Raw genomic sequence first — 25959 nt, forward strand, 5'->3', positions numbered from 1 at the left:
CGCGCATCTATATCTTCATTCATTCGAACTCAATTTGGGGGGCTCTCGGCGCCTTGAGCTTCTACAAAGGTCAAAATCCCAGCCCGGGCAAAATTCGACGTCATCTAGAGGCAAAGCTCACATCGACAACCCAACAACGCATTACAGCACCAGATCAATACACGAAGGGACTCCAGAACATGGAGTCATTCGCCCTTGCAGCTGAGCACTCTGGAGCTATCAGCCACATTCACACCGTGACCATCAGTCCAGCTATTGTTGGCGTAGCCAGGGAGCTGAGATTGGCCGTGACGGTGGTCGTCGCGGGGTGGGTCATTGTCGCTGGTCTTAGGGCCTTGACCGCCGTGGGCTTGCGGGAGTCTGAAAAGAGGGAGTGATTGGGGCTAAAAGTTGGCTCGCAGGAAATGGCAGTATGGGTTGGCTGCGAGTTAAGGCCCGCCATTGCCGGGCGAAGCTGAGGAGCTTTACCGTCTGCGGTCCACAAGCCTCGGGGACTTGGTGTGCGGATCATGCCTCAATACGCCGGCTGTTGAGCACTGTGTTGCGCTGTCAGTGTTGATGTGGCCCAGAGATTCCATACCTGACGAGTTGCATCGACCGCCCATACTGCTGTTGATAGCTTGAGTGTACTCTCGTCGCAGCCAGCTCTTCCATGGAGGATGAGCAGATTACCTAGGTACCTTGCCAAATCCCCATTAACCGGGAACATTGGTTGCGGAAGGCATTTCCTATATAGAGCTTTCCACGCTCAATTCGTACCAAGCAGGCTTTGCTTTTCGAAAATGAGTAGTCTCATTCACACTCAACGCTGCTCGCCCAGGCAATTGCTGCTCAAAAATTTCAGATCATGGATATCCAGGTGCCCGTTACTGACGCCTGATATCGGTTGGTTTGGAGATATAACATGTGTGTTGATCAACCGTCCAGTGCAGCCTAGGCAAAGGCACCAAAGTGTGCGTTGCATTTTCTGAGCCGCCAGGGTTCTCCGTATCATATCGTCTTGTCTTGCTCTGTACTTCTTTCTTACTGGGCTGGTTGAAGATGTGTTCCCCAAACAGACTTCGATCGCCCAGACCGAGCGCCAATATGACTCGTATATCTATCTATCTTACGGCTACCATGTGCTTGGAGATGCCTCGACCTCGAGGCCGTTCAAGCTTTGCTTGCATGAATCAAGCTGCCGTCCGTGTGCGCTGCCAGGCGTTTCAACATGTATATCAAAGCTCGTGATAGAAACCATATTATGACGTGAACAAAGCTAGATCAAATGGCAAGCTGGAACAGTATCTTGGTCATCTTTCATCCACCGATGTAGTATCTCAGAACGACAGTGTTCTTGCCAAAAGACCGGCAGCACAACCAAAAGCCATGGCTGAGCAGGCAGCACAAGTGGAAGGCGCCGAACCACCCCCGCAGGGGCAAGATGTGCTTCGCAGTATCGGGTTGGCAATAACGGTGCTGGCGCTCATTCTCCCCATTCCTTTCCTCCTGGTGCGCATATACACGCCGTGGAAGCTCTCATCTCCCCTGCGAGTCGACGACTGGCCCTGCGCCGCGGCAGTCCTATTCGGCATCGCATACCTTACAAGTGGCATTGTCTTCGCAGAGCACGGTGGTGGCCACCACGTCTGGGAGGTCACAGTGCCACAGCTCCAGAGCTTCCTGGAGACTGCTTATTGGAACTCGATCGCCCACACCCCTGCTGCCCTTTTCATCAAGTGTACGTTACTCCTCATCGCCGTGCGGGCGTTTCGGGGCAACAGGCTCTTTACGTGCGTCGGATATGGCCTCGTCGCTGTCATGGTGGGCTATCATGTACCCTTGACTGTGTTTAAGATCATGACGTGCAGGCCGATACGAGGATATTGGGACTATAGTGAAGAATCAAACTGCTACGACTACCGGCTGGTCTTTCTATCTGACGCTATCGGGGCGGTCATCACCGACATCCTGGTGATGCTGATAGCGCTCCCGTTGATATTGCTTCGGGTGGCTCGCTTGAAGATGTATTTGATGCTGGGAGCTGGAAGTGTGAGTAACTAATTGAGTCGGCGAGCCCCGTCAGCTCGGATCTGCAAGCCTGTTTTGGCATACCAGTTTTCACACCAATGGTAGAAAGCTATGCTGACATTCTAATTTTCATCTCATTAGTTGGCAACTGCAGTCCAGCTCGTGCGCATGGTGCTTGTGATTCATTCACAAGAGACGAGAGACCTGACTCTGGATTTTGTGAGGCTGAGTTTGTTCGCGTATGTCAATGACAACATAACCATCATTCTGTCTTGGGCTTTCCTTTCCCCCTCTATCAGCATGTGTTTAAAGAAAATTGCTAACCACTCGACCACAATGCGAAGTCAAATAGAAATAGCGATAGGACTCATATGTATCTGCGCACCGACAATGGACGAGTATATTCGGTGGAGAAAAGAGCTCATGAGTGACTCTCGAAGATCCAAATCAAGCATGAGGTTCAGGCCTCACAGGTTACTGGGAATGACCAGACTTCGATCTCAGAGACTGAGTCATCCAGGCAAGGCTACACGTGCGGCATCTCAGAAATCTTCAGGTTTTCAAACGGATATTCAAACAATATTCACGGAAGATCGTGTTCCAGAGACCTCGCTGCGTCCTCCATCTCCCTGCTTACGGGAATCGACAACCATTGCATGTGCAATTCTCTCTTCCTCACCAGAACCGGCGGCGGCACATACGTCCATATTACACCAAACAGATGAAGAGGCGCCCCCAATCCCTCAAAAGAGCGCTGCCAGGCTTTCGATGCAACGCAAATCATGGGGCCCTTCCACCACCCTATCCAATCACATGGAACATACGAAACAAGACCCAGGGACAATGCACAATCACACAACAAGCCTCAGAGCCTCCGATCCGTTACAACTGTTCAGTGAAAAAGAACGAATGGATACCATGCTTTCCGTCGCCCTTGTTCTTTGAAGTTCTGCGGGTTCCACCTATAACAGAGATCATCACGACTATTCAACAACCACCACATTTTCAAGTGGTCTCCACGGTGAAGCCGCTGGCCTTGGTCGTTTATCATAAGCCCAAGCTCGTCCGCGCTCACTCAAGACATGCCAGGGCAGAGCATTCAGATGCCACCATTGCATCACGTTCAGACTACGACTGTGGACATTATTCTGTTCGAGGCAAGGTTGGCATACAAAAGCTTTTAGCAGTTCACACTGGAATACAGAACTGTGATAGACTCCCTTTTTTGTGTTATTTGAGGACTCTGATTCACGGAGAAGATCAAAGTTTTGCCATTTCTGTCGTCATACCCGTGGTTGGGTCACATGCAGTGTTAGTAGAGGGAGTTAATCGGTTGTACTTGGCCACACTGGAGATGCGAGCATCCTTATTAGAAAGACTAATGTCTTTACGGCCTAAGAGATCTTAAGGCACATATACCTAGGGCTTCAGCCACACTATATTTTTCCTTTATACTATATTCTTATAGTATTTTTTAAAGAAACTTTTAATTCTTTATTTTTATTTTTATAATATTTTTTATATTATTAATAAGTTAATAATTATTAATAATAAAAATATAAACTTAAAGAAAGATAAACTTATTATATAAAATTAAAGTTAGAAATATTTATTAAATTAAAATTATTATTATTAATATTATCTTCTTTTTAAATATAAAGTTTTAAATACTTACTACTATATAAAGGCACTATATATATACTTAAATATATATAGAATAAAAGTAAAAGTATATAAAGTAATTGATACTAAGTCTAAACTTATAAAACACGAGTATAACATACACACTTTGAAATACAACACAGTCCCTTTACATGAAATTGGACTGCTCATTATTTGCCCTTCTTGCCACTTCCGCTGGCACTGTGGCCCCCATCATTGTCACCACTCTTCCGCCTGAAGCCGCTAGGACGTCTAGCCTCAAGGCTTTTGAGTCTGTTCCCTAGGCTCACGCGCGCAGCAGACACTCCAGGACCAAGTGGGCTCGGCTTGGCAGGCGTATTCGCTGAGCTCGCGGACGGCATAGAGGCGAGGCTGTCACCGTCACTCTCGCGCTCGAGAGGTGATCTCACCTGAAAGCCCGAGACGCTCGCAGGGGAGTCCGGCCCGGCTGCAGGGGTGAAAGACTGATCATCAGCATCGCCCTCGGGGCCTATCGAAAACGGCGCCGGCGCCGACTTTCGTCGGAGTCTGCTCACCATGACCGCGGCCTTGCCAAGTCCAGCTCCAGAGGACAAAGTACTCCCGCTCCCGCTGCCGCTGCCACTCCTTTCCCTGGCAATGTCCTTCTCGCCGTGACTGGTCTTCGCCCTCGAGTGGCCGTAAGTCTCGGTCCTCTCGCGCCCCATGCCCAAAGCCGCCCTCATGGCCACCCAGGTCTCTACCTGACCCTTGCCTGCCTCCGTGACACACTCGCAATCATCACCAGCAGGACACTCCGTCTCCCCCATGCTGTGCCACTCAGCTAGACAATTTTCATGGAAGACGCAGCCGCAGCCCAGGCAAGCTGGGTAGAGCGCGTCTATGGACTCGTGGCAGAACACACACGTAAGTTGTGTCTGCGTGCGCCTACACCTCTCACAAACACCGACAGCCCCACCCAGAGAGGGGGTTTGGGAATACTGTAGTGGTTGTAGCTGCATCTCATGGACGCGACAAATCCCTGTTACGTCGAGACCGCGGCCAGATGCTTGCAGGGTATGGAGTTGTTCGCGCTTACCACCAAGTATAATTGTAGGAGAGGTCGTACCTGTAGCGGATTGGCTGACATCATGGATAGCGGATTCAATACAGCTGCTGTCAGCGCTGAGACGTGCTCCTTCGTTCCAGCTGCCCTCCTTCAGGACGTTGAACTTCATGATCTCCAACCGCGCGAGTGGGAGGCACCACATTTGCAGCATTTCGGCATACGCGTATCGATATCCCGCGTAATCAAGACCACGGCTGGGGTCCAGGAGAGGCGTGGCCAGCCACCCATCGTCATCAAATGCTGATTCGTCTTCCACGGTTACGGTTACGCTAACCGGTATCGTGGAGACGAGCTCATCTCTGCGGAATTCGTCATCCGATACTGACGTTCTTGCTGTCTCTGTCGCTTCCGATGGCGCTCCGAAATAGGTTGAACCTCCCCAAGTAATGTTGCCATGGATATGGGATATATTTTCCATGATTCTCTCAGCCGGACTGGGGCGCTTACGCCCTGGAGGAGATGAGGAAGCTAACGAAGTGAACCCACGTGGCATACCCGAAGTAAATGTTGATGCCAGAGCGGACTGAGACCGACGAATGGCGCGATCATTTGGTGATGTGGAAAGGCTCTGAGTGTGGTCTATCTCACTGAGATGATGGTCTTTGAAGAACCTGTGTGGCGGTGTCTCACCAGTCGAGTACGACTGTGAAGATGGATCTCCCATCCAGAGTACATCCGGGCTCTGTGGGTCAGAAAACACGATAGGCGTCTGCGACATTCGGGGTGTGGTTACTGCCGAGCTGTAGCCACTCCTCCGCTCCATGCTCCATTCTGCCGCATCTGTCGGGAAGTATTCCAACGAGAACGATGGCGCTTTCATCGGCAGCGGTGTCTCTGGCTGTGTCAAACGAGATTCGGCATACGCCACACTGTCCTCCGCAGATGACTCTCCAAATATGCACGAGAGCATCGCCAACATTTGTACATCTCCCATCTGTTCGAAATAGTCAAACAAATCATGGACAAAATCTTGCGCGAGTGGGTGATGGCCCCACTTGACCCGTCCTCTGAGGTGCTCGTCGCTACGTGCACTGTATTCGTCGCTCCTGTACTTCGAAAGGGCATCTTTGGCAATGACGAGGACAGACTTGTCCTTGTGGCGATGCTCATGTAACTCTAGCGGGATGTCTGATCTCAAGAGAAGTGCCGCATATCTCCATATGTTGACTAAATCGTAGTAGCCATATTTCTCCGCCACGTAAGCATTGTGTTCGCAGACGTACGCGCCGTCGCCAAAGATTATATACTCTTCGGCAAACTGCTTCTTCGACGGTAGCATGTCCCGCATGTCGTGCAACGACACTATGTTCTTCGGTCGTCCGGTCCGGCGACGATTGGTTCCTGTTCCTGTGCCTGTTCCTGTACCTGCGCCAGTCCCTCCGCCACTCGAGCGGAGGGACTCGTTCGCACTCCAGGTCTTGTGGAGGCGGCGGCCTGGACGGTACCACAGACTGATTTTATGCATGGTGGTCATCTCTGAATCGCTTGAAGACGATGAGTCATCTGAATCGTCTGACATGGCTGATGCATCATCGTTGACCGAGGCGTCACCATCAAGGTAACGCTGCCGCGGAGGAGACTCATGAGTCAGACGGCCAAAGCCGGCGAAGGTGGGCTGGTCTTTGGGACGCTCTCTGAAATTCTCATTAGGGCTGAAGAGTAGAGCCTTGGCTTCCTTTGTTGGGAAGAAGCTGACCAGTCGCCCATCATTTGAAAAGCGAGCGCCGCACGTTCTGATCACTGGAGGTATGGCTGGACGGTGGCTCGGCGCAAGAGTATTATCGATCTCGGTGCTGGCGCTCAGTTCCTGAGACATGGACATGGATGCCGATGCCCCAGCTGGGATGTCGTTGTCAGAATCATCGCTCGAGCTCTCGTCGGCGAGCACATCTATGCCGTCGTCGAGGTCGCGCACGTTCTTGAAAAAAGTCGTGCTTTGAGTTAGGTCGGCCTCTCCAAGCAGGTACGAGAAGGCTGCCGCGAGGCAGTTCTGTTTTCGTTTCAAGAATTGTTGAGCGATCTGGTGGACCTCGCTTTCGAGCTTTTCATGAGCACCGGGCGGCATAAAGGCATTTCTCTCGATGATGAACTTGGGTGCTTTGTTCTTGGGGTAGGCATGAGGAATATCAGCCTTGACTTTGATGAAGATCTCATCACCGTCCACGCCCCACGGGCCCTTCAAAGAGGCGTTGAGTATAAGCGTGTCCATGTCGATACTGTCCCACTTGACGTTGGGCAACTGAGTGCTGATCCGGACAAACTCTTCTTGTAGCGACTCTGGGTCGCCCCACTGGTCGTCATGAAAAACTAGCCCGAACATCGAGGAATCTTTAGATGCTGCTCGTTGCGGAAGGTCGGTACTCGATTTCCTCTTAGTCATCGTGATACCTCTCATCCAGTTCATCTGGGCCTGGCTCCTATCCACCTTGCCGGTTCTCGAATTCTTAGCTTTCATGGACGGTCCTTTCCAGGAAGGCCCCGTCCGGTACGATGGTAGTTTCATACCCAGAGTAAGTGCGCTCTGGCGAGACGCCCCGTTCCGTGAGTCGCTCATGGTCGCTGTCCGCCGATGGGTATTGCCATCGTCTACGGTCCGGAAGGTCTTGTATGTGGCACCTTTTCGAGTTATAACTAGATTTGTTCTTGCCGCCATGCCCTTGACATGGCCCACTGACTCCAGGACGTGAGGATCCGTACGTGTTAAACGGAGCTTATTGTCCTCGCCCCAGGATACGAGCTGGAACTCGCGGTTGTCGAGACTGTCTTCGGTGATGCCACCGCGGGCTCTCCAGAGGAATTCCTTTGCCTTGTGATTACCATGGCCCTCAAATGTTGCAACTGGCTCAACCTGTCCGTCAACAGGGGTATCAGGGCCCATGCGCCGGTCGAAAAGATACAGATGTCCCGGTTCGTTTTGGGGCATGGCGAGGAGCCCTCTTCCAAAGGGCGTATGTCTTGCACGCCAGACTGGGAACTCAGTCCTGATGACCCTTTCTGGAACGTCCTCGGTATTTTTATAATCCCAGAACTTGATGCTCCTGTCCAATGAGCAGGTAACAATAGCGGTTGGAGTGAAGCGATTCCAATCGATGCCGTAAATTTTGGAAGTGTGAGCGCTGATGGACCTCAATGGCTCAGATGACTTCCTCTCGTCCCATATGTGGAGCCACCTGTCGTGAGAAGATGCGATGATGAATGGATCCTGGCGACTGTACTTGACCTGGGTGGCCCCAGCAAACCAGTCACAGAATGTAAGAGCTGGCTGCCTCGGCCGCCTCAGATCCCAGCAATGGACGTAGCCGTCTACGGCACAAGTTGCCAGAAGGTCAGGATGATGGGCGGAGAAATTGATGTCAGTAATTGCCCTGGTGTGCCCCTGCAGCGAGTGCTCAATGGCACCAGAAGTCGAGTCATCGCGCAGGTTCAAGTTCCAGACGAGACATCGATGGTTGGCGGTAGATGCGACCCAGTAGTCCCGCGCGGCGAACGGTGACCACTGGACGTCAACCACAAGCCACGGGAGTCCATGGCTGCTCAGGCGGCGAGGCGGGCTGTAGGGAGAGTCGAGGTCGATAATGGCCAATCCTTCCGGGGACGCAAGAGCGACGTCTCGGCCGGATGGTGATATTGTGGCAGAGCCAACCACACCATCCACATGGATGGTTCCATCTGCATCAAAGCTCTCGCTCTCATAAGCGGATTTGATAGTCTTCACCTTTTTCGGCGAGGCCTTGAGTTGGTCAAAGGCTAGAGGCATTATGTCAGTGCCCTAGGAGTGGCACTTCTCTGGGGGACCATTGCTTTTTCTAATCACATGGGAAGAAGTCCTTGAATCATGTGGTGTCTGAGGCAGACTGTCATCGTAGAATGAATGGGAAAGTACACGAAGCCAATGTTGGGAATAGGAATCTCGTCAATATCGATCTCAAGGACATGGCAAAGTTGCGCCCATGCACCAGGTGACAGGCTGAGGTTGACATGACCAGGGGGTTGGGGTCTCACTCCTTGGTGCTGCTCGAGCCGCCTCCTGCTGAGCTGGTACGTACCGGGGTACTCCGTACTAAAATTCTTATCTAATCAGCCCGCCCCCTCCCTGGCAGACTGGCAGACATCCCACCAAGCATGCTTGCTGCCTTCTTGGAACAGTCGGTACAAAGCAACCAATGATACCATCACCGTCGACTTCAGCTTCTAGTCTTCCCCCGTTTGCAGGCTTACCACTCCTCTTTTCCACCACTTACTAACCCAACCCACATTTACAACTCTCTCTTATACCACGCCTCCGCTCGTGGGCTAGTTACTGCCGTGCCCCTGCAGTGTCGGACTGCGCCACGCTGGTCCAAACCAAGCTGCGCATCTCGTGCGCTTGATTCCAGATAAGACCCGTGGTCCTCTGGCTCAAGGAAGATCCGGATTTCCTACGTAACCCCTCAGCTACCAACCGCACAAAAGCCTGCTGCGCGACACTGCAGTAGAATCTCAACATGGCTTTGCCCAAGAGAATCATCAAGGAGACCGAGCGTCTGATGGCTGAGCCGTATGCTACCTGTCCACCCAGTGGCGTAGGCCCCAACTCCTGATCTGACTCCCTTTCCCAGCGTGCCCGGAATCAGTGCGGTTCCTCACGAGGAGAACCTTCGCTACTTTGATGTCACCATCGACGGCCCGGACTCCTCCCCTTACCAAGGTGCGGCATGTCCGGTACTGCAAGACAGGCGAACGGCGCTGACTGGTGAATTCTAGGTGGCACATTCAAGTTGGAGCTGTTCCTCCCGGACGACTACCCCATGACACCACCCAAGATCCGGTTCCTCACCAAGATCTTCCACCCCAACGTCGACAAGCTTGGTCGTATCTGCCTTGACGTCCTGAAAAGTGCGCATATGACAACCACTCCTGTCCAGGCTTCTGCTGGCAGCATGGTGAACTCGAGCTGACAAAACACTAGACAACTGGTCTCCTGCCCTCCAGATCCGCACAATCCTCCTCTCAATCCAAGCCCTCCTCGGCGCACCCAACCCAGACGACCCGCTTGCTGCAGACGTCGCCAAGTCATGGAAGGAGGATGAGAAGGCCGCTATTCAGACGGCCAGGGAGTGGACACAGAAATATGCGACAGGCCAGAAGTAGGAGGAGCGCCTTGATCGCCCGTCTGCCCCTGGTCACACTGCTGTAGCGGAGGAGGAGCCAGCCAGGACGGGTTGGTGGATCGGTGCCGAGGATGAGGACCTGGAACAACTCGATAAAACCCTAGACGAGATCTTGAAGGAGCGCCGGACTCCACCACCCAAGGGGGTGGAACGCAACAATCGATGGGCTTCAGAGTCAGTGGGCAATGGTCTATCTTCTTGGAAGCGTTGCTAGGCATGGTCCGGTGACGATGTTTTCATGTGTTGTTGGTGGCATGGTTGCTCGCTGGAAGATGGCTGGAAGATAACAGACAGTTGGCTGTGATGTGGAGGACTCGAGGATGGGGGAGGCACAGCCGGAAGTCCTTGTGGCCATTTGGGCATACGACAAGACACGGTTGTACACGTGGCAACACAGCATCCACGCTGTAATAGAAGTGATGAAGGTTGGAGAGGCCCCATTCCTTCTTGCGTATGCTGCCAGGGCCGGGCCTTCATGGTATAGATTCTTGCAAGCCAGATCAGATGAGCCAGTGTGGGGTACATCCCGTTGCTTGAAGTGTTTCTACCTTGTCCCTGCCGCCTGAAAGCACAGGTTGGCCCTTGCTTTGTCTGCACCCAGAGGTACCCTAGAGTGGACCAGGACAAAAGAGGGAGACGATTGTGGTTGCGGCAATAGCTTCACAAAGACTTTGTTTGATAACCAAGACTGGAAGAGAAAGGCTTGCTCGGGAGAGCACGGGACACTGTGCATATATCTCAACGGGTGCTTCCGAGGAAACAGGACCTATTGGCAAATCTGGGTGAACAGACCTAGGTAACTAGCTCCCAGACCAAAAGCAGCCTCGTATCATCAAAAGTCAAAACCACCAACTTGACACCACCATGTTTCAGTACAGCAACTGGAATTGTGGAGACTGTTCAAAGTCATTTTGCCTGGCGATCGACGATGGAGATTCCAAGAAGGGAGATATGCCGGTCTGCTCAGGCTGTGGTAGCACGTCAGTTACTCAGATAACAGGGCCGCAACCATCCCCGCAAGGAAACTCTCCACGGGAAGCTGTGCAGCCCTTCCCAGGGTGTGCCACTTCCTGAAAGGCTTTGCAAATTCTGGACAGCATCCAAGACACACCCCTACCCCTGAGCCCCTTGAAGGTGTTGATTCCCACGGACCTGGCTGGCTGCAATATTCAAGTGATTTGAACAGAGCCCTGTCTGTTTCTGCGACTCGATCTGCTAGGGGTCATACATATATGTATGTATGGGTGGGTGGAAGATTGTAAAGTCAGCATGGACACAAGACCGCAAGAGGACTCGAGACTTTCATGGCCTAAGAAAAGAACGGCCTGGGCAGTATGACTACCCCAAGAGGTGCAATAGCATTCCCCTTTTATTCTGCCTAGTTTGAATTTCTTCTGAAGAACCTGAAAAATAATAGAAATTGTGGGATAGGTGTAAATTGATATTCTTCCAGGCTCATTGTCTTTTTATCACAATCCAGCTGAAACCTGAGTCAATCAAAGACTATCATATTGATGTCAATTATCACATGTGCAGGCATAATGCTATACAGACTATTGCCTTTTCTGGAGCCCAGGAAAGCCATTAAGCAGTAGCCGTCATTGTTATCAATACTTTCATAGTAAAGCCCTAGGTGGTAGATGTCCCTTAGAAAACCATGGATATACTGAGACTGGTTGTCTCCACAAACTTGTAACACATGAGCACAGTGGAGTAGACATTGCGCAGCTGTTGAACCTGGGAAATTACTTTTCGGGGGCTGGACTACACGGCACAAGTATCTCAACTCAGAGCAGTGGAAGCCAAGCCACAGGGAACAGTCTGCATCCTTTTTCTTTTTTCTTTACGGAAGTGGAAAGTGGGCTTTCAGACCATCACGAGACTCGCAGGTGATTGAGTGTCAATTTACGCGTGTGAAAAAAAGAAAGACTGTGGGAATACTCTGTTCCTGACTCGGAGTTTTGATGTACAAAATTGCAGAACAGACTCGGGAACCATGGTTGTCAACTGGAAAGCCGTAAGATCAGGGTGGGCTGATGAAAACCCCAGGGCATATGAGCAATGTATAGTACCACAGTACTCAACCCCCTCCAGATGAGAAAGACCCACACAGTGCCTCGGAGAACAGAGATTGGTGGGATGGATGATGGTCAGAAGGCTGGACACGATGTCGGCACGGCGCCGTTGTCTGAGACAGCTTTTCGACCTGCCGGGCAGGTGCACCCGCTCCTGACGCGAGGACGTCGACGGAGGAAACGAGACCAAGGGGTTACTACTAGTTGCTGTTATGGCAGGCTTGAGATGCAAAGCGGAGGCAATTTTTTCTTGTTAAGCGAGAGTGGAGGGTGTTTATGTTGACAACTGATTGACGCGGTGGGATGCATATCCACCTGTTATTACTAATGATGCTTGTCTGACGTCGAGTTTGGGGGCACTGGAGTTATCATGTGCCCTCGAGCGAAAGCGTGCCTGAGCGGGGCGGGATCTCGAGCCTATCTCCCGCCGAGGAGCGCTCCCAGAAGGGCTTGGAGGGCAAGGAAGGGAGACCCTTGGTGCGGGAGGGTGGCGGGATCGACCAGAGCCAACGACGGCCTGCATTGCATGACAGCGGCCCCCTTTTGCTGTGTTGCGTTGCTGGGCCTCGACGGGAGTGGCAGACAATGCTGTGTTTCGTGTGATGATTGATGCTTTGTGTTATGTACCTACCCAGGTACTGTGTAGGGCATGCTGGCAGGCTGGCACGGAGGGCGCACCAAGGATCAGGGGGGCAGCAACAGCAGCAGCAGCAGCAGCAGCGTTAGCAGCAACTTTAGCAGCAGGTGGGTTCCAACAGGCATCTGGGCTCCCGAACCGTCGGCGCTGGCTGCCCATTTCTAATTACGGGCCGAGCGCGAGGGTTCGAGTGACGAGGCCCGATGACACTCTGAGATAGACAAGAATTGTACTAAATTATCATAGTACCTACTTATTAGGTAGGCAGGGGCACAGCTGTCAATTTCCGTGTCGCCTGCTCGGGCACCTGAGGCCGCGGGCGTCGTGGAAACAGGACCCGAAACATCATCAAGCGGCAGTCCATTGACCGTTGAAGCCCTGCCTGCAGCTTGGTCAGGAACCAGGCACCGGGTGCCGGGCGCGGAGGTGGTCAGACGGCAGGAATCAAAAGCCAGGCCAGGCCAGGCACCCAGGTGGGCTACATGGATGGTGACAGCCGAGTGGCGCCCGGGCTAGGGCATGCGGAACTTTTGTTTGGTGGATGGGCGATGATTTTGTGGTGGTTCGCAGCAGCGTTAGGCGTGCAGCATGCCTGCATGCCTGCATGCCAGTGCGTTACAGGTTGGAACCCAGTTCCTGCCTTCTCCACCTTCCTGTTCAGGCCTCCAAGCTAGCAGTAGCTACACAGTACATAGCAGCTAGCTCTCTTTCTCTCTCTCTCTCTTCAGCTGTCCCCCCGGAGCTCCTCTCCCCTTTCCCACGACCCAGCGCCCGTCACCAGTCAGCATTCAACATCCAACCAACAACCAACCCACATCAACCCGCCCGTTGTGTGGTCCCTCCTGTCGTGACTTCTCTCCTTGCTGCCATTGACCTCGGCGCCCACCTCGACTAGCTCCCCACCACCCATGGCTGGGTCGAGAACACTACACCATCCTCAAGCATCCGTCTTGTTATTGCCAATCCGAGCTGACCAGTGCGACCTGTGTTCAAAGACCTGGGGCACCATCCGAAGGTCCTCACCACCACTGTCACCCTCGCACCCTCGCCCTCACCCTCACGCCCGCACTTGTAGACCAGGCAGGCGCACTTGACCTGTCCAATAATTCCCGACGCCCCACCTGGCATCGGCCAGCAACTGGCACCCCCCCCCAGGGCTCCAGCACCCCAGGCCATAATCCAGATCTTGGGTCCTCTTTCGTCAATTTGGCCGACAGGGTCCTCTGGAGCGTCGCTCCACCCCAGCACCGTCTGAGCTCCCTCCTGGAAGCCTGACATCGTCCCTGGTCCCGTCCTTGTCACTCGTCTCCAGGCCCGGGACAGAGGAAGAAAGCCCGCTCTGGAGATTCTGAAACATTTCTCGTCCATCGAGTCCATGACCTGCTGAGGTTTCACCGGCGCTCTCACGGCTGCTACTGTGCACTCCTCGTCCCGTTTTGGAACCCGCTGCCCCTGCTGCCCATTGCTACTCTCCTTAATAACACACACACACACACACCACCTCGACCGTAGCCCTGCCTTCTCGGTCTGGCCCGAAGACGAGGACGCAAATCCAACAGAGACTGCCTGCCTCGACGCATTGACTCCGGCTCATATCGCCCCGACTTACCCCTGACGACATTTGCACCTTCTCTCCCACGAGACCTCCTCTCACCATCACAATCACCATCAGACGGACGATCCGTGCCCAGTCATCAGCCCACTCCTTGCATTCGATCGAGTCATCCAGCAAACATGCCGTCCTTGATCAATGGCAAGTTCCAGCTGCCAGCTCTCGACCTCAAGTTCGGCTCCCTGACCGAGGGCACCGATATACCGCCACCTCTGCCGTCGCCCATAGAAGAGGAGAAACCAGAAGCCCCAAAGCCAGCAGCCGAGGACGCCGCGAAGTCCTCCACCGCGACCAATGGCACCTCGCCAGCTGTGACCAACGCCAACGGCACCAAGCGGTCCGCAGAGGACGTGCCTCTACCCAGCTCTCCAACCTCCATCAGGACCGGGCAGGGCAGCATCCGACGTTTGTTGAGCCGCAACCGACTAGACTCGGCCTATGCTAACGGAGACACCGCAGCAGGAGATGCTGGCGTACAGGCCCTCAGGAAACCGGACAGCCGCCCCACCAGCCGCAGCAACGCCAGCGTCACTACCGAAAAGCAGTCCAAGCGAGCCTCTGGCTTCTTTCGCCGCTTCCGGAGCTCCCATGACGCGACAGACAACACCCGCCCGAGCAGACTTTCCACCTCGAACGAGAACGAGAAGCCCGGCATTTCCAGTCCCAAGTCGAGGGGGCCGCCGCCCCCCATGATCCCGGAATTCAAGGCCCTGGGGTCCAAGGTCGACCTTGACGGCGAACAGGGCAGTTTGGGAGACGACCTCTTCAAGAACATAAAGTAACGACCCGTTATGCGACACAACCAAGACGGGGCGCACCTAGTCCCACACACTCCGTGCGCCTGATGGACAAAAGGCCCGAGATACCGCTTGTTTTCATCCTTTTTTTTTTCTCTTTTAAGAAGCCTCTCGAATCTTCGTCTGTCGGATTTGGATCGAGTTTGCATTTGCCTGCGTCGGAATTGCTGCGATTACTGGACTTGGGGACGAAAGTTTGAGATATGTGGCCCGAGATACCCAGCTCGCCCTATTGCGGGTTTATTCACACCTACACATTACGAAATTTCTTTTATCCGCTACACGACATTTAACTACCTATGCACCCCATTTTCTCTTCTTTCTACGTTGGCGCCCTGGCTGTCCAGGGCTCTTTGGAGTTGTGTTTGAGACTTTTTGATACCTCGAGGCTGAACGCCCGCGCGCGATACGGAGGAAGATGGCGAGAATGGAAAGGGAGGTGCGGATCGAGGAGATGCAGGTGTTTTTGACGCATGGTCGCACCTTGACTGCGTTCTGGCCTGTATCTGGAGGGAGAGAGAATTCGAAATTGGGAAGTCTTCTTGTCAAGGAGTACATTTTTCGTGTCCCGCTTTGTTAGGACTTATTGATGGACAATGTTTCCGAAAAAAAGAGGGAATCCAAAGAGCACGAGTTAATAAGAGGGGTCGATCATCCCAGGGGCTCAGAATGCCCCTTCACATGCCAAACCTGGAATAAGAATACCAGTTCTGCTGCGCGAGCTGAGTCTGATGGCTAAAAAGTACGCTGTGCGATGATGGAGTTGACAGCGATCATACAATACCGCCGATGTGGATTGGTTAGCGCTTGATGTCGAGATGCAAGTGGAACGTTTTACGAAATGGTCAATAACCCCACTGTTCGCAGCACTCGGCCCCATCCACAAGGAGTAGGGGACTTGAAGAGCAATTGGCTCATGGCAAGTAAGCAAGCGGCCTCGGAAGACAAGTAGCTGCTGGTTGACGAGATGGGTTCATCGCACACACGTTCAAACAAAGATGGGGATCGAGGCAGGACTGGTTTCCTTCGCCCCGAGTCGATACTATCGGAGCCCTGGATGAGCTCTCGCTCATCGCAGTTAATTAGGAATAGGCCCACCCTATAACGTCACGCAAACAAGATATCGAGGAAACATGCGTGATGGACTGTGACGAGGCCCATTCAAAAGGCGGCGCCGACCTAGAGAAAGTCTGCCGCAAGACCTTCTCTTCATCGTATTCAACAAGGCCGACCTCTGTCTGAGCTGCCTGTATGGCTTTCCCATTCCCCACAAACAAATGTATGCATCTTGGCGGTTGGTGATCATCATCATCATCATCATCATCATCCAAGCGGCCTGGCGGCCTGGCGGCCCGTCAGTAAATGTCAAGTTTAATACGAATTATGCCTGGCCAGCATATTTTGCCAATGCTTATCCTTACACGGCGCCAACCACCACAAGCAAAATGCTGGCGCTCGATGAAGCGTGTGAGAGGGGCCAGCACCAGATGGACACCCACCCCAAATATGCTATATTCCCCCTGTCCACCGATGCTTACACAGATGCGTGGAATTCCCACAGACTTCATCAGCTCATCATGTCATATTACCCTTTCCTTTGCACATCGGACGGGTCCGACATCACACCGTTGCGACCCTCCGGGGAACCCGGCCCGCCCACTAGGTAGCCTTGTCGTGCCCCTCGTTGAGCACCAGCTCTAGTACGATCTGCACGCCAGGTGAGTTTGGCTTCAGCTCCGGGTGGCTCATGGCGATCTTGACGGTGCCCTTGGAGTCGGCCGACCCGGCCGTCACAGCGCCCGCTCCGATGCCCCCAAGGCCCGTGGGTCCGCGGCAGCCCTGGTCCAGGACGCGCACGTCGCGCCCGGCCACGATCTGCCTCAGCCGCCCATTCTCGGCGTTGCGCACCTCCACGTAGTCCTCGTTGAAGAGGAGCAGGTATTGCCCGAACATGGTCGCGCCCCTGGCCTTCTTCTGCTTACCCGAGTACTCCATGATCAACGTCCTCGAGACCTCGCCGTGCTTGTCAACGTACACGGCGCAGTCTTCGTATGCCAGCAGGAACTCCTGGTCGTTGAGCTTGAACATGCCCAGCGGGCGCTGGTCCCGTATCCGGTTGGCGATGTTAGCGATGGCAGGCATATCCAGCCCGCTAGGGACGGACATTGTCTGCTTCTTGTCCAGGGTCAACATCTCGAATCCCTTGGCCGTTGCCACTGCAATGTACGACTGGAAGAGATTGAGCGAGTAACATTCTGTTGGGAGGTAGAACTCGTCAAAGTCGCGGAACGTTTCCGTGGAGCCGGCTCCGCCGCGCCGCCCGCCGAAGATCCGTGGCCGCTTCTCCGAGGATCGCTGGAAAACAGGCTCGAGGACCTTGAAAGTCGTGTGCATGCCTTCTTTGCGCTTGTAGAAGACGAGCGTGCGCTCCTTCATCCGCGCAGTGGCGAAGAAGGTTACGTCTTTGGCCAAGCGTTGCGGTGCCTTCCGGGCACTGTCATTACCAGTGGCGGGAAAGTTGGACGTTGGTGCGATGATCTCCAAAGGATATGCGATCAGGGACTTATCGGCGGTGACTAGGCAGACGGAGAACTCCTCGAGGACTGCGATCTGTGTCACCCTACTGATTTGCACAGACTTTTGAGGGTATGGTCAGTATTCCGCCAGAGTACAAGTGCAGGGCTCGTTTGAGACTTACCCTCGTCCATCCTCGCGGATTCGAGGCCTCGGAGATGAAAACGCCATAGTCCGTCCCTATTGCGATCAAGGACTTGCCAAACGCTGTGAAGGTCGTGGCACAGTTTACAACAGCCCTGCATACGGGTGGCGGCCGGCCAGTGCCATAAACTTGCTCGATCTCGCGGATTGCCCGGTCCAGAGGAGTGCCCTGAATTGCAACACCCGGTGCCTTACCCGCCACAGAAAATGAGTCGTAAGCAAAGGCGCCGTCCGCCAAGACACGCAGACGGAAGGGCTCCGCGTTCTGTGCGTGTAGAGCCCGCGCATGCTGCTCTTTGGCCTCGATGATCTTGGTGCACCAAGCGTTGCGCTCGTTTTCAGACTTCGCATACAGAGTATAAACCTCATGACCCAGATGCTTCACCTTGAACGGCCACAATATGTTGTCCGCATCAGATTGCGTAGTATTTATGCGAGTGAGGGAGCTCATCGAGGACCCTGACTGGCTGTGTTCCAGTACAGGGCGTTCTGAGACATTGGTGAGAGTTTTGTTGACAGCTACTCCGGGGCCGTTCGCAACGGGGCGGGCCAAAGGTGCTGTGATTCCCTTTTGCTTCGATACGGCCGCGTCATCTTTACTCTCGAGGAAGAGCAAAGGCATAGGAATTGGCTAGTGATGGTCAATACACAGTAATATCGCAGGTGGAATACATGATAGCATACCTCTTTCGACACGTCATATTTCTTGTCTCGACCATCCTTGGAAGGGTACTCCTTGGCCAGGATAAAATAGTGGTCGAAAAGCAGAGCATGTGTGTCGACCCATCGGACGCCTTTGGATCCCATTCTAGTCAGGTCGCCTCTGTGTATCAACTGTCTGCCAAGATGATCCAGGTTAAGGACCGACTGGAAACCGGGCCGCAGAATCAGGGCTGTTTGGAGGGTATGGAGATCAACCTTGCCCTTGCTGCGGGCCACCGCTTCGTCACACTTCATAGTGACAGCTTTGATCTCGTCGATTGCCTTGGTCAAGTTTGTCTTCTCTTCACTGTCTTGGACCATCTTCTTCAAGACAGTCTGTAAGAGAAGACTGTACCTCTGCAGACGCGTGATAGGCGACTTCAGAAATGTGTCCCAGCCCAGACGATTCGATCGCTTGTGACCCCGCACATGTTCCAGGAACTGGGCAAAAAGTACGTTGCGTGTGGCCTCCTTTCGCACTGCTAGCTGGGCAAGGGGATAGGCAGTGGAGAACTCCAAGTAGGGCTGCTCTGCCTTCCGAATCCACTCTCGGAAAATATCAGAAAAGCCGACGATCCACGGCCCTTGCTCATTTTGACGGTACTTCAACTGGGCGAGCAAATATTCCTTGTTGACGTGTTGAATGGCATCAAACTTCCCGAAAACCTTCTCCACGAAACCGTTGATCTTCGCGGGAGGGATGATCGGCGGCTGCCATGCACGCAGCTGATCTTTGTAGAGAAGCCGGATGACGTCGAGTTGGCTCATGTAGTCTTCCTCGCCAGTAACCACTTCGTGGAGGATATTTTGCCGTTCGATTTCCTTCGGGGTCCTGTCCTCGACCATGCTCTTGTCGAGTTTGTAGTAAGTAGCCCAATCAGCATGTGTTGTCGACTCCTCTGTCATGAGATCGTCGAGACTGGCTTTCTTGAGCGTCCTCGTGCAGTGGTGAGAATAGCATCTGCTGGATATCTCAATTTCATGGAGCTTTGGCGCATAGCACCCGGATCCTGTTAATTGCCATAGGACACCGGACAAAGATCCAGGACCAAACTTGGCCCATTCTTCCTCCTCGATCAGGATACCGGCGTCGTATAGTCGATCCGTGACCATAGTGCTTAGGGTCTCCGCATCCGCGACATTCATAGTCGGAACTTTGGTAGTAAAGAGCTTGATGAGGCCGTCTTCGATCGCTTTTCGCTTCAAGTCGGGTTCGCCCTCGGCCATCTCCCGAAGCCAAGCGGCGACGCTGCTCAGCGCCCAGGGCTCGACACAACGTCGGATGTCTGAAGAGGACAATTTCTCTGGCACGAACCTCTTCTTGCGTCCGGTAGGCAGGGTTATCATATCGTAAGCAACCGAGGACGGTGTGCCGGATTCGTACCCTTCGTGAAGAGTCCCGGGATGCAGCCCATTGTGTTGTTGCTGTTGGGCCTTGAGCGCCTTCTTTCTCTCTTCTGCCGCGTCTGTTCTTGACCGCCCAGGCACTTGAACATGCGGCGTATTGCTGTGGCTAGACAGCGATATCGACCTCTCAACTTGCTGCTGAGTCGTGAGCTGGCCGTCGGGGCCAGCTGCCCTTGAGTCGGCACTGAGCGAGTAACTATGCTGATACGCCCCGCGGTTCGGTGACTGTACTGATAGCAACGAGCTCGTATCAGAACCGGGCGGTAAGGCAGGTAATGGCCGATTTGAGAGCCCGGGATGGAAGAAGAGGTCAGGAAGATCCTCCTTAACAGGCGATTCACTAGCGCTTGCCCTTGAATGCAGAGATACACGCTCGTCACCTTCGTCAAAACTGAGCCGCTGGGTAGTTGGGGCTTGCAAACCACCGGTTCCACCATAGTCCATGGCCGCGCCGTAGTCTACATCGCTGTCGTCGTCGTCAGGATAAGGTGGATTTTGATCGACTGGTGGAGGCGGTAGAGGCCGGTCCCGGTTCTGAAGCGAGGTTGTCCTCATCGGAGGAGGGGTCACGTCATTTCCATAAGCCAGATTGCCGGCATAGCCACCGCTGAAGAGGCCGATATCCATCCCAGCAGCATATTCGGCGTCACTGCCGCTAACCTGCTCCTCCGCGGGCGTCGGCAGGTTCTGGCCCATGATGGGTAGGGCGGACGACGCGGACGAGAGCGGGGTAGTGCCGCTGAATCTCCTCTCCTCCTCTAGGTCCTGCTCCATCTGCGCGAGGCCCGCGGCGCCCTCCTGGTCGCTCTCATCGTCTTCCCAGTCGTAGGTAGCCGTCGCGTTGCCATGGTTCAAGGTCGACGCGTTCGAATCATACCGCCTGACACTACCGTTGCCGCCAGTCCCTTGGACCGTTGAGGCACGCGAATCGTACCTCCTAAGCCGGTCCAGATCGTCATCAGACAGGTTGCTGCCGTTGATCGGCCTGGGCCGTGTCGTGTTGGCATTCCCTCCCAGTTCAGCCTCGATGTCCTGCATAAGACTATCCTGCGTCATGTAGTCGTCGATAGGGTTCCACTCATCATCTTCAGGCGCGTATTCTACTGGTCGGCTCGGAAGAGGCGCGTTTGTTGGATGTCTCGTAACACCTGCGGGCTGGGTGTGTGGAGGAGGTGACGGAAGCGCCGACATCTGCGAGTTAGAGCGAGACCTGTTGTCGCTTATGAAAGCATTGGGATCTGCCGCGGAGTAGTTTGGCCCGACGGGCATTGAGATGTAGTTCGGGTACGGTGCCTGCGCTGCGTAGGAGCCTTGGGGAGATGTGGTGCCGTTCGAAGGGTAGTTCCCAGTCCAGGTCGAGTGGAAGCCCGTCGAGGCTATAGACGGCGTGGAATGGGCTGAATACTGGCCAGGACTGGGTAGGCTGTTCCCGTACTGCGGATTACTACCTGGTGACTGAAGGATCTGTGGGGACGTGCTCCCGTGGCTATAGGTAGGACTGTAGGGAGGGTTGGCCGGCTGGCCGTACGGGGTGGTCGAGGGCTGGGACACTGAGGAATTGGTGTAGTTGTGGGCAAATGAGTTGTAGCCCTGGTAGGGCGGTTGGCGCTGGGGTGAAGCTACACTTGCATAGGCCGAGGGATCGTATGTGGGAGGTGTGTAGCTCGCGGGCTGGGGGCTGTAGCTGTTCGCGGCGGGCGCGGCGGGTGAAGCATACCTTGAAGCGGGGTGGTAGGGCAGAGTTGATTGCGATCTTCCAAAGTCTTGTGGGTTGTACGTCGACGGGGTCGGGGGGGCTTGGCTCTGGTATCGCTGATGGCCGGAGGATGCCGTCTGACTGGCCATGAAGAGTTCGGCTTGCCTGGCTGGGTCGGCATCTCCCTGGCGGTCGTGGTCTATGAGGGCCGCGTCGTCGCCGGCGTTGAAGCTATTCGCCCTCGCAGGGTAGGCGTGCTGCTCCTGTCCAGGGACGGGATATTGTATGGGAGGCACATGGCCATACCGCCGACCGCCGTCTCCTCGGAATGACATGTTGGGGGGCTCGCTTTTGGAGTTGATGGCGTCGTCGTCGCCGCCGTCGTCGTCGTCGCCGCCGCCGCCGCCGCCGTCACAGCTATCCAAGTCGCGATCGCAGGCCGAGAGTGTACAAGCTGGGAGTACTTGCGGTGGCAGCCCTCGCGTGACGTAACGGGGTCGCGGGGATCAGAATGGATTTGGTGATGGCGGTGCGGTCGCCGTGCGAGAGACTCGAGCACAGGGATTCCTGCTTCGTCGCCGGGAAGGGATGGCGGTCGATCGGTGGGTTTGGAAGAGGGGAGCAGGCCTTCGCGGAGGGTCGTATGAAGCGGCGCTGGCGAAAAGTAAGGCAGGCACCTAATAATAAGCCCCAGGTGCTGGGGTGAGCGCGCAAGTCCGGGAGCAAGTGGGCCAGATGGGGATTCGCGGTCCGCGGTGGGATTTGCGGATACCAGATAGGGATTGCGCAGAGGCAGGGTAATGATGCAGATTCGCCGGCAGGTGGCTTATTACGACCTCGAGACGTCGTCGAGACGTCGAGACGTTGAGGAGGTCTCTCAAGACTCGTTCATGGCCGGGCCCACGTGCGTGGAGTTTGCTTCCTGGGCGAGAAGGAGGGCCCTCCCGCAGCTCCTCACGAGGCCTTGCAAGCTGTCTTGCAGGGCCGTACCTCCGTACCGAGTAAACGATTGGGTATCGAGTCGCGCAGCCGGTCTTGGGGGTGAGGAGAAAGCAGGCGGCCTTCGCACAGCAAAAGAACGGGCAAGGCAGAAACTGGCGACGGGACAGAGCCACGCAATGGGCTTTTCGATGGGACCACAGCGTGGACTAATGATGATGGAATGCAAAAGTAAAAAAGAACGTCTTGAAGATGGCACGCAGCCGACCTGGGAGCGTGGGGGAATGGGAATCAATGGGCGGCCAGGCGGCCTGGCGGACTGGCTAGCAACTTGGAAACCCTGTGTGAGCGTTGGGCGGTTTGTTAGTGTCAGCGGGCATCGGCGCCCACTCGGCCCCCCCTGCCACCCTGCCACCCTGCCACCCCGCCAATCAGGGCGTTTCTTGGTGTCCTGCAACGACTATGTAGTACATACAAGTAGGCACCTAGGCACACAAAATGCCAGCCAGCAAGCCCAGCTCGGCCGCCTCAGACCACATGCCCAGCAATGCGACACCACAACAGGAAGACTTGGCCGGCTGTGGACACCTGGACACCTGTACTTCGGTGCATTTCGCTGCGTTATGTGGGCATTGCCACTGGTCCCCCTGCCCAGAGCCAGCTGCTGATTCTGAAGCAATGCCACTGTCATCAATTGGCCCTCATACGAACTACGAACTACGAACATGGAGCACCAATCTTCTGGAACCCACGGCAGAAACCTGTAATTATCCCCCATATGCTCCATTATGCTCTGACGAGCTGACAACCTGGCAACACTGGCAGGATCGGCACCTGGGGGCCCCCGCCGTCTATTCTACTGCACTGTCTGGAATGGACTGTCAGGACTGTCAGAACCAACCGTCAAGACAAGGTCGGGCTACCTGCGCTCTCGCACCCGGCACTGCGGTTCCGTGGGCTCCAGCTTCGGCCTTAGATGAAACCAGCCAGCCCGGCCAACCTGGTAGTCTAAGGGTGATTTTTGGAACCCATGAAATCTTTTGTTGATGAGATGAGCCACACGCGTACTTGGAACCACTCTGCTCTGTTCATCCTGCCATAGCCCGAGGCCTCACCAGCTGTGATAACGGTTAGGAGAGAGCGCACCCCTGCTGGCCCGTGGGTTATTTGGCTCACAACGGCGCAGCTCAAGCCGGCTTCAAGGCGCACCATCGCCAGCCATAGCGCAGGGCTAGTATTACCCAGGTCCCAGGCCCTACCTAGGTTTAAGGGCCTAGATCTTACCGAGGAGACGGGTCGGGGACAAGACCAGGCTGACCTGTCAGGCCGCCTCAGCAGGCAGGCTCAGCAGGCAGGCTGTCTGCCAGGCAGAACATGAAACGTCCCGAGGCTGAACTGAACGCCGGTCTTCATCTGTCCACCTTGGTGGCAACTTGCTGCCCGGTAGCAGCAGCTGGGTGCTTCCAATACACCTATCCTACCAGCCCGGCTGCCCGGCTGCCTCTATGCCGGGCATTCAGCCTCGAGGCGGAGCTTCTGTCTGCCCAGGTGGTGGTGAAAAGCCACAGCTGCGCGAGGGGCGGGATCCCTTGCTACTCCGTACCTAGGTACCACTAGTTGTACTACTGTGTTGATAAGACGCTCGTCTGCGGCCATCGGCAGAGGAGCCGGCGCTGCTGACCGTTAACCCCGAGCCGACGACTTATTACCGGGGCTCCCGTCGAGCTCCAACAGCTGCGCATCACCGTGAAGCACCCAGGATGAGTGCAACAATGGCCGATCCGCCGCAGCCTTCGTGGACGGCTCTCTTGCATCGTAGATGATTGCGGGCGACATAGAATCCGCGATGGGTGTTGAAGTCTCTGCAATGTAAGGACCTTATTAGTACGGCCGTGTCCGTAGAGGTCAAGGCTCCCCTCAGGTGGGGCTGCATCCCAATGACGAAAGCGAGCTGCCCGCTCCCCTCATTGCTCATTGAACAGCGAGGGCCGATCGGGGGAGGCCCGGGGGGGGGAAGCTTACCAAGACGACTTCGGATCTCCACCTGGGGCATAAACTGCACCGTCCCCAGCCTCTACCGCTTTCTCCTGCCAAACCTCCTCGTCGTCAAGCAAGGAAGCCAGATCACCAATTGCCCTTACCAAGAATCCATAAACATCAGTTCTTCAACCAAACCAGCCAAAATGGTCAAAGCAGGTGAGAGGACCCCAGACCCTGGATATATATACACACACACACCAAGGAGACCCCGCACAGCCGTCAAGCTGTTTGGCGACTCAAAGGAGGGGGTGCATCCAGCCCATCCAAAAGCACCCTGATGGGCTTTGAGAAACGTGCTCACGCACCCGGATGGTCACGCTTTGCCGCCGGACAGGCGCCCCGTCATGTCTGACGAGGAATGTCGTTGAGGCTCGCCTCCAAGCAACCCCTGGAGCGCGCCGCAGTATGAGGCAGCTGGCTAATTTGTGTCCGTTCACCCGCAGTTGCCGTCGTCCGTGGTGACTCCAAGGTCTCCGGTACCGTCACCCTCGTGCAGGAGTCCGAGTCTGCTCCCACCACCATCTCTTGGGATATCACTGGCAACGACCCCAACGCCAAGCGCGGCTTCCACATCCACACCTTTGGTGACAACACCAACGGCTGCACATCTGCCGGCCCCCACTGTGAGTGATCCGATCTCTCGATGCTCGACTCTTGTTGTACTAAGTCTTCCTACCCTCTCAAGTCAACCCTCACAACAAGACCCACGGCGCTCCCTCCGACGAGGCCCGCCACGTTGGTGACCTCGGCAACATCGAGACCGATGCTCAGGGCAACGCCAAGGGCAGCGTCGAGGACAAGCATGTCAAGCTGATTGGCCCCGAGTCCGTCATTGGCGTATGTGATCACCCTCTCCCGGCCCGAGAGCCATATACTTGACCCGCAACCACCGTCGTGCTAACACATTCTCTAGCGAACCGTCGTTGTCCACGGTGGCACTGACGACCTTGGAAAGGGCGACAACGAGGAGTCGCTCAAGACTGGCAACGCCGGACCCCGCCCTGCCTGTGGTGTCATTGGTATCTCCAACTAAGTGTCTCGTCCCTATCATGGTATCCGAGATGAGCGTAGCTGTGCTGGAGCTCGGCACGTTGGATGGCGCCAGAAATGCTCCGGCTCGAGCCCATCTCGGCAAACAAACACCACCTAGGTAGCCGCCAGAAATAACCTCAAAAATAAGAGACCTGATTGCGAGATGCACTACACCATTGTAGACCACATCACTATGCAGAATTATACATCACTTTCCCACAGTGCTATGTATTGAGGGATTGAGGCATTGATACATGCCCGTCTCCGAGCTCCGAGCTCACTGAGCTCAGAAGCTCTCACAGCTGAGGCCGTTTCTACATGATGCTAGCAAAGTGCTTCAGGAATCATAGTAACAAAGCAAACGGATGGAGACCTGATGTGGCATCTCCACAAGT

At 54.8% G+C, this 25959-nt stretch overlaps 6 protein-coding genes across 6 annotated transcripts; 4 read left to right on the top strand and 2 right to left on the bottom strand.

Moving 5' to 3' along the window:
• Positions 1 to 1368: 1368 nt before the first annotated feature.
• On the top strand, positions 1369 to 2043 carry KVR01_002384 (uncharacterized protein; the record flags this gene model as incomplete). Its single annotated transcript, XM_044789420.1, has 1 exon — positions 1369 to 2043. One exon carries the CDS (start codon positions 1369 to 1371, stop codon positions 2041 to 2043), a length of 675 nt encoding a protein of 224 aa, XP_044647399.1.
• A 1666-nt stretch (positions 2044 to 3709) lies between these two features.
• Positions 3710 to 8516, bottom strand: KVR01_003694 (uncharacterized protein; the record flags this gene model as incomplete). Its single annotated transcript, XM_044788377.1, has 2 exons — positions 3710 to 4120; positions 4209 to 8516. 2 exons carry the CDS (start codon positions 8514 to 8516, stop codon positions 4079 to 4081), a joined length of 4350 nt encoding a protein of 1449 aa, XP_044648709.1. The 3' UTR covers positions 3710 to 4078.
• A 371-nt stretch (positions 8517 to 8887) lies between these two features.
• KVR01_002760 (uncharacterized protein) lies at positions 8888 to 11376 on the top strand. The gene is made up of 4 exons (XM_044794970.1): positions 8888 to 9296; positions 9358 to 9446; positions 9503 to 9634; positions 9708 to 11376. Exons 1-4 carry the CDS (start codon positions 9244 to 9246, stop codon positions 9887 to 9889), a joined length of 456 nt encoding a protein of 151 aa, XP_044647775.1. The 5' UTR covers positions 8888 to 9243; the 3' UTR covers positions 9890 to 11376.
• A 1982-nt stretch (positions 11377 to 13358) lies between these two features.
• On the top strand, positions 13359 to 16168 carry KVR01_002369 (uncharacterized protein). Its single transcript, XM_044788804.1, has one exon. It carries the CDS (start codon positions 14356 to 14358, stop codon positions 15013 to 15015), a length of 660 nt encoding a protein of 219 aa, XP_044647384.1. The 5' UTR covers positions 13359 to 14355; the 3' UTR covers positions 15016 to 16168.
• A 51-nt stretch (positions 16169 to 16219) lies between these two features.
• Positions 16220 to 22793, bottom strand: KVR01_003325 (uncharacterized protein). The gene is made up of 3 exons (XM_044793994.1): positions 18433 to 22793; positions 17729 to 18379; positions 16220 to 17667 (listed from the first exon to the last, which is right to left on the bottom strand). The coding sequence occupies exons 1-3, from the start codon at positions 21886 to 21888 to the stop codon at positions 16690 to 16692; spliced, it is 5085 nt and encodes a 1694-aa protein (XP_044648340.1). The 5' UTR covers positions 21889 to 22793; the 3' UTR covers positions 16220 to 16689.
• A 243-nt stretch (positions 22794 to 23036) lies between these two features.
• Positions 23037 to 25910, top strand: KVR01_003038 (superoxide dismutase SOD1). The gene is made up of 6 exons (XM_044785711.1): positions 23037 to 23255; positions 23318 to 23621; positions 23679 to 24688; positions 24976 to 25155; positions 25218 to 25369; positions 25446 to 25910. The coding sequence occupies exons 3-6, from the start codon at positions 24430 to 24432 to the stop codon at positions 25563 to 25565; spliced, it is 711 nt and encodes a 236-aa protein (XP_044648053.1). The 5' UTR covers positions 23037 to 23255; positions 23318 to 23621; positions 23679 to 24429; the 3' UTR covers positions 25566 to 25910.
• The last annotated feature ends 49 nt before the right edge of the window (positions 25911 to 25959 follow it).

This window comes from Diaporthe batatas, assembly GCF_019321695.1.
Source record: "Diaporthe batatas strain CRI 302-4 chromosome Unknown Contig00003, whole genome shotgun sequence".
In the NCBI taxonomy this organism is placed as follows: domain Eukaryota; kingdom Fungi; phylum Ascomycota; class Sordariomycetes; order Diaporthales; family Diaporthaceae; genus Diaporthe; species Diaporthe batatas.